Source organism: Amblyomma mixtum, chromosome 3 (assembly GCF_055824585.1).
Source record: "Amblyomma mixtum isolate Tamu chromosome 3, ASM5582458v1, whole genome shotgun sequence".
NCBI classification, from domain to species: domain Eukaryota; kingdom Metazoa; phylum Arthropoda; class Arachnida; order Ixodida; family Ixodidae; genus Amblyomma; species Amblyomma mixtum.
In genome coordinates, this window is record NC_143014.1 from 193,196,928 (window position 1) to 193,213,150 (window position 16,223).

Sequence of the window (16,223 nt, forward strand, 5' to 3'; positions counted from 1 at the left end):
AGAGAATAAAGCAGTGACACTGCTCGTGCCGTGCGCGTTCACTTGTCGCTTACTGGCAGTTAGCGACTATTCCATTCTCTAAAATGTCCGCTGAAGAGGGACAGTTATGCGAAGGGTCATTAGAGTAGTGTGTACAAGCTGCCACCCTTGGATGTGCAGTAGCTTTCAGGCAGCACGGATCACATATCCAGCAAAGCAGTCGTAACTGTGATGTCTGATCTACGCGGCACACCATCTCCTGAGGGCAGTAGGCCTGCAGGTGTCCAGGGCAGTTCCGCCTGCCTCGAGAGGAGCGGGTTGGGATCTGGGATGGCGGGAAAAGCAAAGGTGCGGATAGTTAATCCGATAAACAGGGACCCAAGCCAGCATCTTCAAAAACGGTTTCGTACTGAGGGAAGTTGTCAGCTGCTTACCGTCGCCGATTTACCGTGGCCGCCAGAAGCAGCAGGCGATGCTGTCGCAGAGCTGTATCGCAGCTTGGAGCGGAAACTATAAATCCCCGGAAATATTTGGTCAGGCCTGACTGAGCATTGCTACGAAGAAGGAGCCGACTAAATGGGTTCTACGTTCGCAGCTGGACTCGAGCCGGCGGGGGTCGGTGGCGCCGCCGATCAGGGGCCACACGCAACCCACGCTGCGGCCCAGCGCCAACTTTGGCTACAACGTGAACCAGAGAAGCACATCCGCGTACTTGACCACGACGCCGCCGTACTCGGCGCGGGCCTCGCCCCCGCAGCGGCAGGCCCCTGCGGCGGCTGCCGGAGCCCCGTCAGGAGGAGGCCACGTGCACTACAGCGTCTACCAGAGCAACCAGGTGGTGAGCAGCCACAACCACCAGTACGAGTACACGGAGTTTCGAGGTTCTTCCGGTGACCGCAACCACATCGCCGGAGGCGGCGCCCATCACCAGTACTGGGAGCCGCCGCCGCAGAACCAGCGGGGCTATGCCGAAGGCGGTCGGAACGCCGGCTCCAACGACTGGTACAGCTATAACACATTCGCAAAGAGGCAGGCCCGCGCCATCCGCAATTGGTCCGACGGCAAGGGCTCTCGCTACGACGGCAAGGGCTCTCGCTACGATGGCAAGGGCTCTGGATACGATGGCAAGGGCTCTGGCTACGACGCCAAGGGCTCTCGCTATGACACCAAGGGCTCTGGCTACGACGCCAAGGGCTCTCGCTACCATGGCAAGGGCTCTGGCTACGACGGCAAGGGCTCTGGCTACGACGCCAAGGGCTCTCGCTATGACACCAAGGGCTCTGGCTACGACGCCAAGGGCTCTGGCTACGACGGCAAGGGCTCTCGCTACGACGGCAAGGGCTCTGGCTACGACGGCTACGACAACGACGTCCTTGGGAAGGGCGCTTTCCAGGAGGACAAGGAACGGCGCTACGAAGGCAACTGGCCACCCAAGAAGAAGGCAAGCAATCGCTTACTCGACACGCATTGCGCGGCTCTATGAAAGGATAAGCTCCCACGCTCTTGCGTACAGAGTGGGGTGAAAAATTCGACTTTTGTGAGACGCACCTCGCTCGGGTCAAAATTTTCAACCTGCTGCTTTGTGTGTGTGTTGTCAAAGAAGGGCGCGTACTAAGTGCACATCCTGCGTCGAGATGCCCTGATTTGGCGCTCACTCAACGTGCTGTGCGGCCGCAGGTGAACAGCGCAGCAGCCAAGCCGCTGGGCACCACGCACCGTCCGCGGCGCACCAAGCGGACGGGCAAAGTGGACGCCCGCGTGCCGGACCCGGACCTCATCAAGGCCATCGCTCCGGCGGTCAGCCTCGTGGTGGGAGGCCAGGCGGACTACAACACCTGGCCCTGGATGGTACGTGCCTTCCCAAAGCCTCCCCCTTCCACGCTGTGCTGCGCCCTGTGCCGCGCCCTGTCTGCACCGCTCGTCAAGCACTTGCTATTTACTTGCGTGTTTGTAGCACTCGTGCAGTGCACTACATGCCTCCGACGTCCACCAACACCGACTGGCGCGTTCCAATCAATCACCGGTTATTTATGCTGAGCTTCAGGTTGCCACACACGGGAGAACTCAGCCACATATGTATAAGCAAAGAAACTACAGATACGCGTTTGGACAAAAGCAAGAAACCCGTAACTTTAGCATAAAAATATAGGCACGTGGCATCGACTAGTTTGGTAATTTTCGGTCGGACATCCCTAGCCTAAATTAGCGCTTGGTAGAGTCAGCACCCCCTTCGGCTTTTCACTTTATTTCCACACGAACGGGGTTTATTCTTCGTTGCCTCCCTCTCCCGGCTTGTCTTTCATTCTGCCCTCCCCTCTCCCAGTCTACCTGCGTATACAGTGGGCGCTGTTTGCTCGTCTTTATGCTCATACGAGTTTTCAGACAACTAACTGCTCTGTGATTCTCTTCGCGGTGACCAACGGAAGCGAAACAATCCTCTCGAACGTTCTCGCGCATTTTTTTTTTTTTTTGATTAAAACATACCGCACTAGTGACAGGGGTTGGGGCACAGTACACGCCTCAAAAACAGTGACGGTTCGCAAGTTAACAATTGTATTCCTTTGCGTTTCTTGTCTTTTTCTACAGGCCGCTATACTCATGGGCAGCGAACTCAAGTTTCTCTGCGGTGGATTCTTGATCAACGATCGATACGTTCTGTCGGCCGCTCACTGCTTCGAAAGGCACAGGTTAGTTGCATGCAGCGACTCATGTAACATGCGGCACGCTTTGATACGTGGAAAGCCCTCACATACAAAACGGCCCGCATAATTAATAGCCGCGCTATTAATACCACCAGCGTTTCCCCTTGTCTTGGTTCTCCGTGGTGTTCGTTTTTCACGCCTGGGCGCAGTTAGTCGCCACTTGTTGACAAAAAAAAAAAAAAAGACCGGCCTACTCTTTTTCTTATTGTTTACTCTGGTCGTATCAGCTAATTTTTTTCTTTTTCCAAGACTTTCCTTGCGCTGGTCCTACAAATAAAGTTACCCCTTGAATGTGTTTCTCTTCTCATTAACTCTTTTAAACGAATCATTTATCATCGCTGTTCAGAATTTTTTAGGGTTTTAAACGTTAAGCCCCCATTAGTGCGGTTGCAACCGATAAATTTACAATTCAAAGACATTAAATGCACCGTTCATGGGAATATAAACAGTCTTCCTTGTAACTGTGGCACGCACGAGTGCATTCGGGAAAGGCATTGAAAGAGTAGCAACAAGAGACAAAAAAGCTAAGTGATGGGAAATTCTGACCACTCACACGCAAGCCGGAGCGACCTTTGCCGAATGAAACTTGATCGACACTCGGTTGGCAACTGTGCAGGCCATCGCAGAAGTACGGCGTTCGCCTGGGACAGATTCGCGTGGACGAAGGCCGCGTGTACAACGTGGAGAGGTTCGTGCAGCACGAGGACTACGTGCGCCGCGAGTACTACAACGACATCGCGCTGCTACGCCTCACCGAGTCCGTCCCGCTGGCGCTCATCAAGCCCGTCTGCCTACCCGGCCTCGAGCTGGCCCGCTCCGACCTGGTGGGAAAGGAGGCCACCGTGCTCGGATGGGGCGACACCATGTTTGGTGAGACGCTGGCCTCGCTCGAGTGTACTTGCAAACGAAAAGCGACGTCGTTTGGAATGCCGGCAACTGTACGTTGTGGTTGGAAAGGCATTTTTGTTGAACGGCAACGCGAACGGCAAGTTGAAACGACTGCAGTCGTTTCAAAGTGGCGTTCTTGTCTTCTTGACCCAGCTGGTGAACCATGGCACGGCACGACGATAGTTATTTTTAAGCTGCTTCTCCATTCTGCTTCTTGCGTAACGTGACGGCTGCAACTATAGGTAGCACAGCAGCCACTTTATTCTGAACTACCAAAAATTGCTTCACAGATGGCGCCTGTGCATAAGATATGTTTTCTCTCTTCTGTTATGCCTTTTGGTTTAGAGCTTTGCTTTCTCCTTTTTCGCCAGGGAACATTGAGTTTGACTACCCGCTTGAAAGGACCAGGCTACCACCACCATCATCATAATCATCATAATGGTCTGATGCTGCTATAGCACCCCGAAAAAAAGTTAAAATTTTGACTTGATTACGGTTATATGATAATATAACCGTTGATTTTTAAGATAACCTTTAGTACGTTTAAACTGCCAGTTCTTCGCCGTGTACTCGAGCTGTTGTGAGTAGGGCAGAACATGTCCGATACATTAAATGAGGCCGGGAAGAAATGTTGCTGTGCGCATCGTATTATCTGCAGCGATTCTCTTTCTTTTGCATTCTTGGCCTATCTTCCTATGATCAGTGCCGCCTTTGACACCGAAGCCCACGGCGCTTACCACTCTCAACATAGCTGCCATCGCCAACATTGCAGGCTGTAGCGACTAAAGCACAGTGGGGCAAAATATAGTATAAAAAAAAAGAAATGTTAGAAAATCGCTGCCCCACGTTGAGTGGGTTTAAACGCCCACAGCCTGTTTGTTAAAACTGCATATAACCGCTCGACGAATAGACCTCTGGCCGTTTGAAACCCCTAAAGCAATTGCAGCACACCTGGTTTAAGAGCGCCGCGCGTGCATGAAGTATTTTCGTCCTGGGTTTCCCCCATTCGTTTTGTTTCGCTTGTTTTGATCCATCTTGCTTTCACGCAGCTGCTTGTGCCATAACACGTTTCTAACGAAAGAAACGACTCCGCGCAGAGGTCATGCGCCGCAGGGAAGGAGAGAACCTTCCACAGGTGGCCGCGCTCGGTTTGCGTTCGCTATTCTTGTAGCCTCCCCCGGAAGGTTGTGCTTGGTCGTATCCAAGTTAGCTGCAAGTTCTTAGCCAACTGCATCAGCGTTCGCAGCTCGAGCAAGCTGCGTCACGGGTTCATCTGCATGCTCGCTGAAAGGGAAGGGGTATACCAAGTCAGGCTAGACTGATCGGTTAGCATAACCTGATAGCGAAATCGTCATTTTTTTTTGTTTCATCGAGAACGACGCTTTTATAAGCCATAAGAGTGCCTAAAAGCCAGGTACATGCAGCGCACGCTACTTGAAGCTTCGTGCAGCGGAGACGAGTGACGTTTACGTGAGCTTTCTGTGGGAACGCTATTCCGCTGTCTCGATGGACAGTAACCGTCGAAATACGAGGAAAGCAGCGCGGCGAGCGTATAGGCGACAATGCGAAGAGTCTCGAAGAGTACTGATCAAATCGCGCTAACAGGCGCAGTGCCTGTTAGCGCGATTTGATCAGCCTTGAAGCACCAACTAGCCCCCGCTGTTGCATTGTTAACAGTTATCTCGAAGAGTCTCTCGTGCCCTGATTCGTTTCTGCTTACAACCCACAAGAAACAATTCACGAACGTAAAAATAACAACGGCCAAAGTAGAGTCGATTACGAGGGTTGACTACAATTGTTTTTACTGAGTAGTTAGTCAGCAACACAGGCGATAATTGACAGCACAGTGCGCCGCTTCATGAGAAATACGCGTTCAGTTTTTTCGCTCTGATGTGGCGTTGAATGAAATAGGCTAGAGCGCGACGGCTGCTCGCATGCTTTAGGGGATCCCTCGAAGCTTAGGTTTACACTTCACGACAACGCACGGCGCACCGAAGGCCACACGCTCCCGTTATCGTCGCCGATGTGTAGGTGCGTGAGCGCGCGGTCAGCAGTTTGTTCTGCAGTCTGCGGCTGTCCTCGATAACTTCGCGTAATTTATTTCGCACCCAAGGAGCCTATTTCTACCGTACGCGCGCGTTTCAACAAGACGGAGACGCACGCAATGGAGCGGAAGTGGAGAGGCCCTATCGAAATAGCGGGTGGCTGAGGCGACCTGCACTTGCACCTTGCCGCCGCGACCGCTGATCTGTTCACTTTCGGTTTCCAGTCGCATTTCCGGTCTTTGGAAGTGGCGCCTCTGGTCGGATTGCAAAGATGTAATAAATGACGACACGGTAGTCAATTTTTCGCGGGCACTTTGAATGTGGAAGGGTTACGGGAATTTCACACTTGCGGTTTTCTCAGGCATGCAGCCACCTGTCCGCATAAGAAAAACGTTGATAGTGTTCCTGAGGAATAATCTATCAGTTTTTTTTTAGTTTCATATTTCCCCTTAGTGTCCCTTTAGCGAACGATTGGTAAAGAAGTGAATTATAATGCATTTCCAAATATATCCACCTTCCTAGCGGATTAATTAAATTTTCGCCGCCGCGGTGGCTCAGGGGTTATGGCCCTCGGCTGCTGACCCGAAAGACGCAGGTTCGATCCCGGCCGCGGGGAACTTATTTCGATGGAAGCGAAATGCGAGTAGGTCCGTGTACTGTGCGATGTCAGTGCACGTTAAAGAACCCTAGGGAGTCCAAATTTTTCGGAGACGTCCACTACGGCGTCCCTCATAGCCTGAGTCGCTTTGGGACGTTAAACCCCGTAAACCAAACTAAACTAATTAAATTTTCGACAGCTTAAGTCATGACCGCAATCTAGTTGAGCATGAACACCGATTGTTATGCAAGTCTAAACGCAGCTGCTCGTACCTACGTCTATCGCCGCGCGGCGTTACCATAGAATCGCGTAAGAGTCCGGCCGCGTGTCTGTAGCACATCCATTTGCTCCCAGAATGTAACGCTGCTACCTCTGAAATATTTACAGAAGACATCGGACGTGCGTTAAAAGACGTCCCTTTTTGTTTTCGTACTTTTGTTTGGTTTGCGCTACAGCTGTGTATACCCTGGGATAATGAACCAAAATCAAATCAAATCAGATCAAAAGCAGAGCAGAGACACACTCTCTGCTTACCACTGTATTTAGCTCATGCCTTCAAGTTAGGAACAGACTCACAGGAGCATGCAACAACTTCCGTGAAGTGTCGCGAAATTCCGACGTCCTCAAGAATCGAAACATTTTATTGACGTCCAACTGCGTCGACATCCTTCTGTACCAACGTCCCACAGAACCCTTCGTTGTGGCAACGAACGTGTGTCCGCTTTTTCTGGTACGCGGAGGACGCTTTTCTAAGAAAGAGGGAAGCATAGCCGTCGAGTGTGTCTTGCAAAGGAGCTGTATGAGCGGGTATAGCAAGCAAACTGGAGTCGCGCAGATATCGTAGAAAAAAGTAGGTCTCGACTCACACGCGTACCTGGTTTCACAAATTCCTTTGCAAATAAATGTAACGAGGGATGTGGGCTTGCATAGCTTTAGAAGCCTTCTGTCTAAAATGCGCACCGCATGAGCTGATGCTTTGCGCCGGCCTTGTTCTGTCTCATACGCGATCGCTTTGGGGCCCGGACATTTATTCCTTGCCTTCTTCGCGCAGCTGCTTGAATATATCAACGAATGAATTCCCGTGGTAAGCTGCCAAATAAAGCAGTGGCATCGGCCGCTTTCGTTGTGATGACAGCAAAGGGTAGGTCGATGCACTTTGGCGAGCATTAAAAAAACTGCCTACAAGCCCCTGGGCCTTGCTGCCGCGATCCTGTCATATATAAGCATCTCTGCGTTGTGCCGTGTATGAAGATCGATTTTGTTCGGGTGACTAGAGCACGGCCCTGAGCCCCCCGCCCCGGTTGCGCAGGTGGTCCGCGCAGCGACATCCTCCAGGAAGTGAACGGCTTGCCCGTGGTGCCGGTGAAGCAGTGCAATGAGTCTTACTCCAAGCTCCGGGGAAACCCGTTCCGTCGAGGCATCACGTCCGAGTTCATCTGTGCTGGCCTACCTCAAGGCGGCAAGGACGCCTGCCAGGTGAGCATGTCGCGCGCATTCGCGGCCTGTGATGAAAGCAGCATTTTCTAATAGCGTCGTACACTCAGGGTTCCCAGGCGTTCTGTCACTGGACACGTCTGGTGAAGCGGAAACTGCGCCTGAATTTCTCTTCTATTTCTGAAAGGTCGCCGTTGCTTGCCGCGTAAGAGTAGCGGCACCCCTCCCCCCATTGTGGAGATTTATTGCCCTCAAATGCTATCAAGGGTACATTTCCATTACGCGTGTATGCAGCCTAGCCAATGCACCGTAAAGAGTGAAAAAAAAAAAAGAAATCAGGTCTTTACTTTTTATTATTATGTTTCCACCAGCAGCAGTATGTGAATGTGAATGACGTGCAGTATCATTCAGTCTTACATCATGCTACGCCATGAGGCTTCAATTCGATGCAGCGCAATGTTCGAACTTGACCTCGTACTGTAAATAGAGTAGCAGCGAGTTCTCCATGCTCGATCCGTGTGTCATAAGCCATGTGCCCTGGATGACGGCCCACATAGAAGGGTGGGATACACCTGCACGAAGGTGCATTCGCCATAAAGAGGAACCTTAGTTGAACTCAGCGTGTATACTGCCTTCTTGGTGGCCCCGAAGGGCCGCCTAGTGGTCCCGATACCATTTTCGAGAGCGCGCTATTAGTGGCTGGCCCGTCGTTAGCCTGGCCGCACCCTGTAATTGCGAAACCGCGCTTCCATTACGCGGAGCCAGAGTTGCGAGCTTGCTGACAGCGCGTGCAGATCGTAACGACCGCATCATACGCGTCTTGTCGGTGTTCTTTTGCGCTAGCCACCGACTTATGCGGCAATTTGCCGTCCGCGATTACAGGAACGCTTGGCACGCAGCCAAGAATGGGTAAAACAGGAGGCGTCGGCGTCCGAGCTTATGTGCACAGTACGCAGCGCGAGAGCTCTGCGCTCCTAACTCTCTGTTTACAAACAACATTGAACTGCGTGCGCCCTCAGAAGGTCGCAACTAGCTTCCCTGTTTAGACAACAAAAGAAAGTATTGCATCATTCTTGTCCACCATACTAGTCATTCAGCGCAGTTCATGCTCATGACACGAATAATAAGCGGCGGGTGTCACGGTTTTTCACCAGGAAGCGCGAGACATTCGCAAGCGGTTCTTGGGATTTTGGTCACATCTTTGAGTCTGTCGTATACGGTCCCTGTTGTCATTATTGTCACGATCCGACTGGTCTTTCAAGTGGGACAAAAGGGGGTTCGCGCCAATATGCGCACATACTTTTTTCCGTAAAATGGCGCGCGCAGACAGAAAGACAGACACGATGCTTCGGATGGGTCATTGACATCCATTCAGTGTCAGCTAGACGGCAGCGAAGCGTTGACTGCCTATAAAGAGGGAGTGGTTTATCGTCTTTCTTGAAAGACGTGGCCGATCATCACTCTTCGTGTTTTTCCCTCTGACCGCCGATGCGACCACTTCGGAGAGTGTCTGCTTTGAGCGAACGATTCGCGATGCGTCAGCAGTCCGCTCCGCAGCCGTCAGCCGGACGCTCAGCTCGCGGAAAGATGGACGCCGGCGGTCAGTGCGCGTGCCGCGGCCGCAGCGCGTGCGGGGAGTTTCCAGCGGCGCTGAGTGCCGCGTGCACGCCGCCCGCGGTGAGCCACCGGAGCGAATCGGATGAACCTCTGGACGCAGCCCCTGTTCTTGTGCGGTTGGGCAACCCTCAGGATTACCCGAGCTAGGGTTTCCCGCAAAATCCTTATCGGCTTCCTGTCTTTGTGCTGGCGACGACGTGCAAAAGCGGGGGAGGGAGAAAACGATGACATGGGCTCAGACAGTCATCAATTAATGACGTCGAGAAAATAACGCGCGGAGAAAACCGTATTATTACCCTGTACATCTACCGAGCGAAAGCGCGATGCTCGCAGTGCCGCCTCGTGCGAATCAATTTCAGTGTCGGGGTTGCCCTGTAAAGAAAAGGAAACAAAGTCGTCTCGATGTGCTGAGCCCGTCGCTTGGAAATAAGGGGAAAAATAGAACAACAAAGAAAAAGTGACAGACCTAATGGATTCTCACTATTCCTCCGTTTCCTCTGAGGTCGCATCCGCTGCACCGGTAAAGGGATATAGTTATCTAAATTTGCCGAGCTTCCTCTCCGAATGCTCTGAGACTAAAAATACTGACTACGCCGCTCAGGCTTTCCTATAGCATGCACTGATTACGTGTTAGTATTTCTGCCGCAGCGATCATTTCTTAAGAAAGTCTGTGTTCAAAGCATTCTGCTCTGTCGCTAATGTCTCTTTTTTTTTTTTTGCGAGTGCTGTTAGTAGCCGGCTCCTGGGTGATTATCGCTCATCGGCCAAGCACATTGTATAAGTTGACCATGTAAGTCTTGAGCAGCCTGTACCAACCACCTGCCTGTCAACCGTGGCATCGAGTATACGGTTCGAATCCCGTCACCACAGCCGCTGTCTGGCCACCACAGCACACACCCTCGCGGAAGTTCTTGCAGGACCCAGCATGCACCGTCGGCACCTGATTCATATCGTGCAGCAATTAGCATGCGCGCACTTAGACAACGACATTGCGCGGAGCATCGCAGGGGCGACACGCGCGCTCATCTGTAGGCGTCTGCCGCGCCTTTTCACGCGTGTCCCGCGAGGCGTAACGAAAAACACCTTGCTGGCTGCTGAGAAGCACAATAATGCGCTCAGGCGTCAAGCGTTCACAGGCGCGCGATCACGCGAACCGAGGATGCGGTCGCTGCTGCAGCGGCTAGTGCGCGTCAACACAAACAAAGCGAACCGCTTCGGTTTTTTTTTCCACTTTTTTTTTTTTCTGCGGCGGGGAAATTTTCGGCCGCACAAAGAAGGGCGAAGCGTCAGCCACTAGAAATGAAATTATGCTGCTCGCGGAACCGCAAGGTGAGCTGCGAAGTAGGAATGTATTTTCTGGCCCTTCACTCCGGCGACGCGCATAGCTGTAAACAAAAAGCTCTGGCGCATGCGCGCGTCGCTGCTGCCACTACTCCACACAGGGACGCGAAAAACTCCCGGACTGACATTACACTCTCTCTCGGGAGATGATGACAGTAATATAGCCAACGCCGGTTAGCCCCAGAGAAAGCCACATTTACAGCTGGTTTAGCCAAAAAAAAAAAAGGGTGGATGGTTAGGTAAAAGCTCCAGTGAAAAAGCCTGAGGTTCATCAACCCCAGTGCAATGATAACAGGCCAGAGTATATGTATACAGTTCTACACATACCGCGGCACAAAATTAATACGTGAGCTAATGAGTGCTCGCAATAATAACAATACGTTAGGTATACATTGGTTCGATTACATCAGCATTGCTGAAGACGCACACAGAACTCATATCCATTCTGAGAAACTACATAATGTGAACATGATAAAAAAGTATAAACTATAACAGCACAACGCCTCGCAGTGCCTCTGCGTGCTACCACTTCTGTTTCATCCTGTTCGTTGTGCAGTGAATTCCCATAAACAGCCGTCGTTGGAAAACCAGATTGAAAAGAAAGACATCCCCACCTCTCCCTTTCTCACCAAACGCTTCCTCCGTGGCGACTATTACAAGTCCGGCTACGCGGGCGTAAAAAAAAAAAAAAAAATTCGCCCTGCTTGCACGCAAGTTTGAAATCTGGCGACCTGTCGCTGGCGGCCGCTCGCGTGAAGCAGCGGTAGCCGTCGTGGCCAACGGCGGCCTGACGAATGCGTGTTCGTGCGCGCACGTGTCTGTGCGTGCGGCGCGCGGTCCGTTCCGCGACGGCTCGTCCGAAGGCAGTGACCAGGCGCTGGTCTGGAACCGCCCGCCGATTATCCGAGGTGAGGCAACGACACTGCTCGTTGCGGCGGCGACGATTACGACGCTGGCGGGAGCGCTCGCTGCGCCGCAGGGCTAGCTGGCAATCACGGGCGGCCGCCTCCAGTGGCCGGTCAGAGGCGGCCAAGTGCCAGCGCCGGGCCGAGGAGTTCGCCGGCCGCCCGGCACGTCTTTGTCCGGTCATTCTCTCTCGTGACCAGCACTGGCATGGGAAATGAGGTTCGTCAAACGCTGCCCTCTCTTTTCGCCAGGGAGGATAAGCAAACGGAAAAGAAAACGTGAGGGGGAGGGGAAGCGGAGGGCGGACTTCTGCTGGGGCCAGCTCGTTCCTGAGAAAGGCGATGCTTTCCAGGAACACTCGCCTGGAAACAGGGGCAAAGAGAACAAAGGAAATAGCAGTGCGCTGATGGGCTGACCGAGCCAGCAGGGTTCAGCCAGTCGTCCCCACGTGGGTACCTTGTCTGTGCGGTTCCTTGGCGGAGCGGAAGGTTGAACGGGTTTGTCCGTGCAGCTATAGTGCGTTTTTTTTCTTTCTCTCCTTTCGTGCCGGGAAAAGGGTGCTGGAGGAAAATGATCATATCTTCCGACTCAAAGCCAATGAGTTTTTCTGTAGCCTTTTCAAAGGCAACTTTTTTGGTGGTATTTTGATTTCTCGTTTAGCATTTTCAGCGTACGTGGATTGTTTTGAAGATCGCAGTGATCGTTGACTGCAAGCCATTTTCGCATCATATTTGGTCTTATGTAAACAAAGTGCAACAATAACTGACCTGTTAGCTTGCGAACGGAGTTGAACACGTTGCATATATTGTAATACTCGCTTTCAGGTACGTGTGTAAACTGCCGTTGTAAAACTGATTATGATTCATTACAAATCCATTCTCGAGATGTAGAAACAAGCACGCTGCTTTCATCTCAGCTACCCCACGCACCACTGGAATCGAACTACAGCGCCACTCGCACATTTTAGACAGGCGATGGTAGGGTCAGCTGTTTTTAGTCTAATTATGCTTGCATGTATATTTATTTGCTATCATTTTGGTGCCTGATTGGTTGTATTGAGGAGTAAAATAAGACGATGGAAATTTCAAGAATCTACCGTTTAGGAAAAATTCACGACTTAAGTGAAATGAAACGAAATAACAAATTGGCTGCATTCGACTCTATGACATGAATTTACCCTTAAAAGCTCGTAGCTGGAATTAACATGGCACTTTGTCGAATTACGGAATTGATGGTCACTGCCCTACAATTGATAGGCAGACGAGCAATAGTAAAAAAAGAAACGCGCAACGTTCGCCGTAATTCAAGTCAGTCAATTACGATTGAAACATGCCTCTTTGCGCATCACGATAAGAAAGCGCACTGATCATTCTCCTTCAGCGGTTAGGCTCGCAGCAGTATCTCCATTAATGAGCGGGAAACTTGGCGTGAGTCGTGCACGCGAGAGCACCTCTCGCTCGCGCGCCCCATCCGAAAGTCTCCACCGCCTTAATCGTTTCATGGCATGTCAGGGCAAGAGCGATGGTGCCCACCCGAGGTGGGTGCGGAACGCGCCCACGTCCAAAAAAAGGTTCGTGGCCACCGCCTCGCATGGCTTCCTTGAACTAGTTAAACAGAGTCAGACGGGTTTCCACGTAACCACCGGCATTAACCCGGCCGCACCAACATCCGTAAGAAAACCGGCGTCTGATCTATGGTGCGCAGTATGCTGAAGTGCAGCACGCGCGCGTCGGCAAACACTGATGGCTGTGCAGGGCGACGGCATCACTTTCACTGACCCAGTGGCACTGGCAGGGCCGGCCGCAAGCGGTCATCGATTAGGCTCGCGGCGCTCCTCTGGAACCCGCCTGGCGAGCACGCGTAGACAGCCGATTCGGCCAGAAACCGCTATAGCGTGTGTGCGCATCCATTCCAGGCATCCGGAGGCAGCGCCCGCTGAGCGCATCACCCCACCTGCGGAGCGCGAGCGGTCACGAGAGACGCCGTCTGGCCCCCGCAGTCGCACACACTTGACGAAGCATAATAACTACCGATGTGGCAAGCTTACTCGCCGACTCCGGTAGCCGTTGAGATGGATGCGCGGGTTGAGAACGCCGCGCCGAACAACGAGCAGGGGTCAAAGTTTTACTGCCGTGCGGCGCAATCCGGTTTAGCAACACGAGGGGTGCGTAATCGCCGGACTCCGTGGTGTTGAGAACGGCCACAAATTGACCCCTCCCCTACAAACAAGGGGGCCTCGCGCTTAGTTCGTCTCTCAGACCACAGGCGTCGCGTATGGTCGGGTACGCTCTCAGCCACACCCAGAACTGTACGATTGCCGGTTGCTGTATTCGCCCGGGCCCACTATTATTCAGCGGCCGTTGAAAGCGGTTCGTGGTAGGCAATAACTGGCGCTCTGGGAAGCGCCTCCTAGATGGGAGGGTGCTTTCTGTATGACCTGATCAACTGCACTTATCCTCGCTTATTATGGGCGGTTGCGCGGAGAGATCACTCATGTGCTGATACACTAGAGCCCACTTGCAACGAACCTGAGAGTCGTGCGGATTGCGTTCATAGTATCCGAGGTTCGTAATAACTGGACTTCCGACGTTACAGCCAAATACCTAAGGTCGGACAGTGCAAGTCCTTTATGTACGTCTGTGCATTCAAACTAGATCCTATTACGGCGCTTTCCAAGCTCTCCAGCGCAGTCACATGCTGCTCGCCGATGCTTTTTCAAGCTGGTTTAACGACGCGGTATAACCAATCGCGCTCACGGTAGCAGGTCATAGGTCAGCCTCCTCGTCATCGTCCTCATCAGATTCCTGGCAGTGCGAGAGCTCTCGTCGACGTCATCATCGGACTACCGATCGCGAAGTTGAAGTCATCCCAGACGACATAGTTGAGGGTTCGGCGGAAACCCGTCTGGCGAGAGAAATTCAGCATAACAAGAAACAAACACGCATAACAAGAAAGCATAACAAGAAACAAGAGACGTTATGCCGGATATTGGCTGACTACGACATCCAAGTTTCCCATGTCCCATCCAGCAAGCTCAGAAACCATCTGGTACGGGTAAAGGACCCGCTTGAAAAGACAAGCTACCCTGGGGTCGTTTACACACGGTAGCAGGTCATAGGTCAGCCTCCTCGTCATCGTCCTCATCAGATTCCTGGCAGTGCGAGAGCTCTCGTCGACGTCATCATCGGACTACCGATCGCGAAGTTGAAGTCATCCCAGACGACATAGTTGAGGGTTCGGCGGAAACCCGTCTGGCGAGAGAAATTCAGCATAACAAGAAACAAACACGCATAACAAGAAAGCATAACAAGAAACAAGAGACGTTATGCCGGATATTGGCTGACTACGACATCCAAGTTTCCCATGTCCCATCCAGCAAGCTCAGAAACCATCTGGTACGGGTAAAGGACCCGCTTGAAAAGACAAGCTACCCTGGGGTCGTTTACAAAATCCCTTGCAAAGGATGCGGTGCAGCCTATATAGGCGAAACAGGGGACTTCAAGAGACGTTTCAAAGAACACCAAAGTGACGCCAGGAATCGAAAAAGTGACTTCTAACGCTCTCGATGAACACCAGAAAAACACGGGCCAACCGATTGATTGGGATGCCGCGCGCATACTCGAAAAATAAAAGTCTTTATCTACTCGCCTGCTCAAGGAATCCCTTCATATACAAATGACAAGCCAAGTGATTAACAGGACACGAGGCACTCTACCCGAGATATACATCCGCACGATACGCAACATTTTTCCTACATAAGCAGCAGCCCATATCGTTTTCATGCTGTTGTGAACAAGGCACCCGTAAGGTGCTGAAACGTCAATGCTTTTATGTTTGTTTGTTTTTCTTGTATGACTTTAGCGAGTGTTTGTTTCTTGTTATGCCATCCCAGGCGACATCAGGTCGGCCCAGCTGCGCATCGGCGACGCGTTGCCGCAAATTCACATGCGTCCGATGACATAGCGTTCGACAGCGTCCTTCATCGTTCCTGAGTACTTAAATGCAGCCTTACGGAAGCAATTCTTGATGTACTCCGCTATCAGTTCCATCCACAGGACCTTATCATTCCACGGTGGGGAGCAGAGAATTTCTAACTGATACGTCGCGGCACATGGTCGGACAATCCCTATCAGTACGCGCTGGTGACGCGCAGCCGATAGGACACCTTGAGCACGTGAATTATGCCCATGTCAAGGGTCTGGTGTTGCTCGTCGCGGCCGGTGAAAGGAGAGCGTGGTCAGTGCAGTGAAGGAAGGCAGCATGTGGTGCGCTGCGTGACTATCGAGTCCGAAAAGGACCTTACTATTTTTAATGCGATAGCGTTGGGAAGGCCATGAAGGCGAAAACTGTCAGGTGACGGCGTCGGAACCCTTCACCTGTCAACCGTGCCGGGTGGTGTTTAGGGGGATTTCACTCTCTCCGCCTGCCACTTGCCAACCATCCCCTCTCACCCTGCTCAAATCCCTCTCCCCCTTTCTATATTTAGGGGAGAGGATGGAGATGCCGGAAGAGGGGCTCAGCAAAAAGAAAATGACTGAGAAGAAAATGGCTCAGACAACAGCAGGCCTACGTACAAAATAGATAGCCTCTCGAATAACTATATCCGCAGAACTGAGGCTTGCGAGAGCTACTGGTTCTCTCACTGCTCAAGAACAGCAACCTGTGTCTCACAAGCTCCACCGGTGGCTGTGTTTCAAGCAGCCACCTGCCGGA

At 52.1% G+C, this 16,223-nt stretch overlaps 2 protein-coding genes across 3 annotated transcripts in view; one reads left to right on the top strand and one right to left on the bottom strand.

Annotated features, from left to right (window-relative positions):
• Positions 1-16,223, bottom strand: part of LOC149353124 (uncharacterized) — a 117,591-nt gene that overhangs the window by 32,935 nt on the left and 68,433 nt on the right. The window lies entirely within an intron of this gene.
• Positions 1-16,223, top strand: part of LOC149353125 (uncharacterized) — a 34,595-nt gene that overhangs the window by 15,381 nt on the left and 2,991 nt on the right. The window contains exons 4-8 of the mRNA XM_089582319.1: positions 575-1,420; positions 1,657-1,827; positions 2,566-2,666; positions 3,298-3,551; positions 7,522-7,688. Coding sequence (XP_089438445.1) covers positions 575-1,420; positions 1,657-1,827; positions 2,566-2,666; positions 3,298-3,551; positions 7,522-7,688 — 1,539 coding nt within the window. The remainder of the gene's footprint in view (positions 1-574; positions 1,421-1,656; positions 1,828-2,565; positions 2,667-3,297; positions 3,552-7,521; positions 7,689-16,223) is intronic.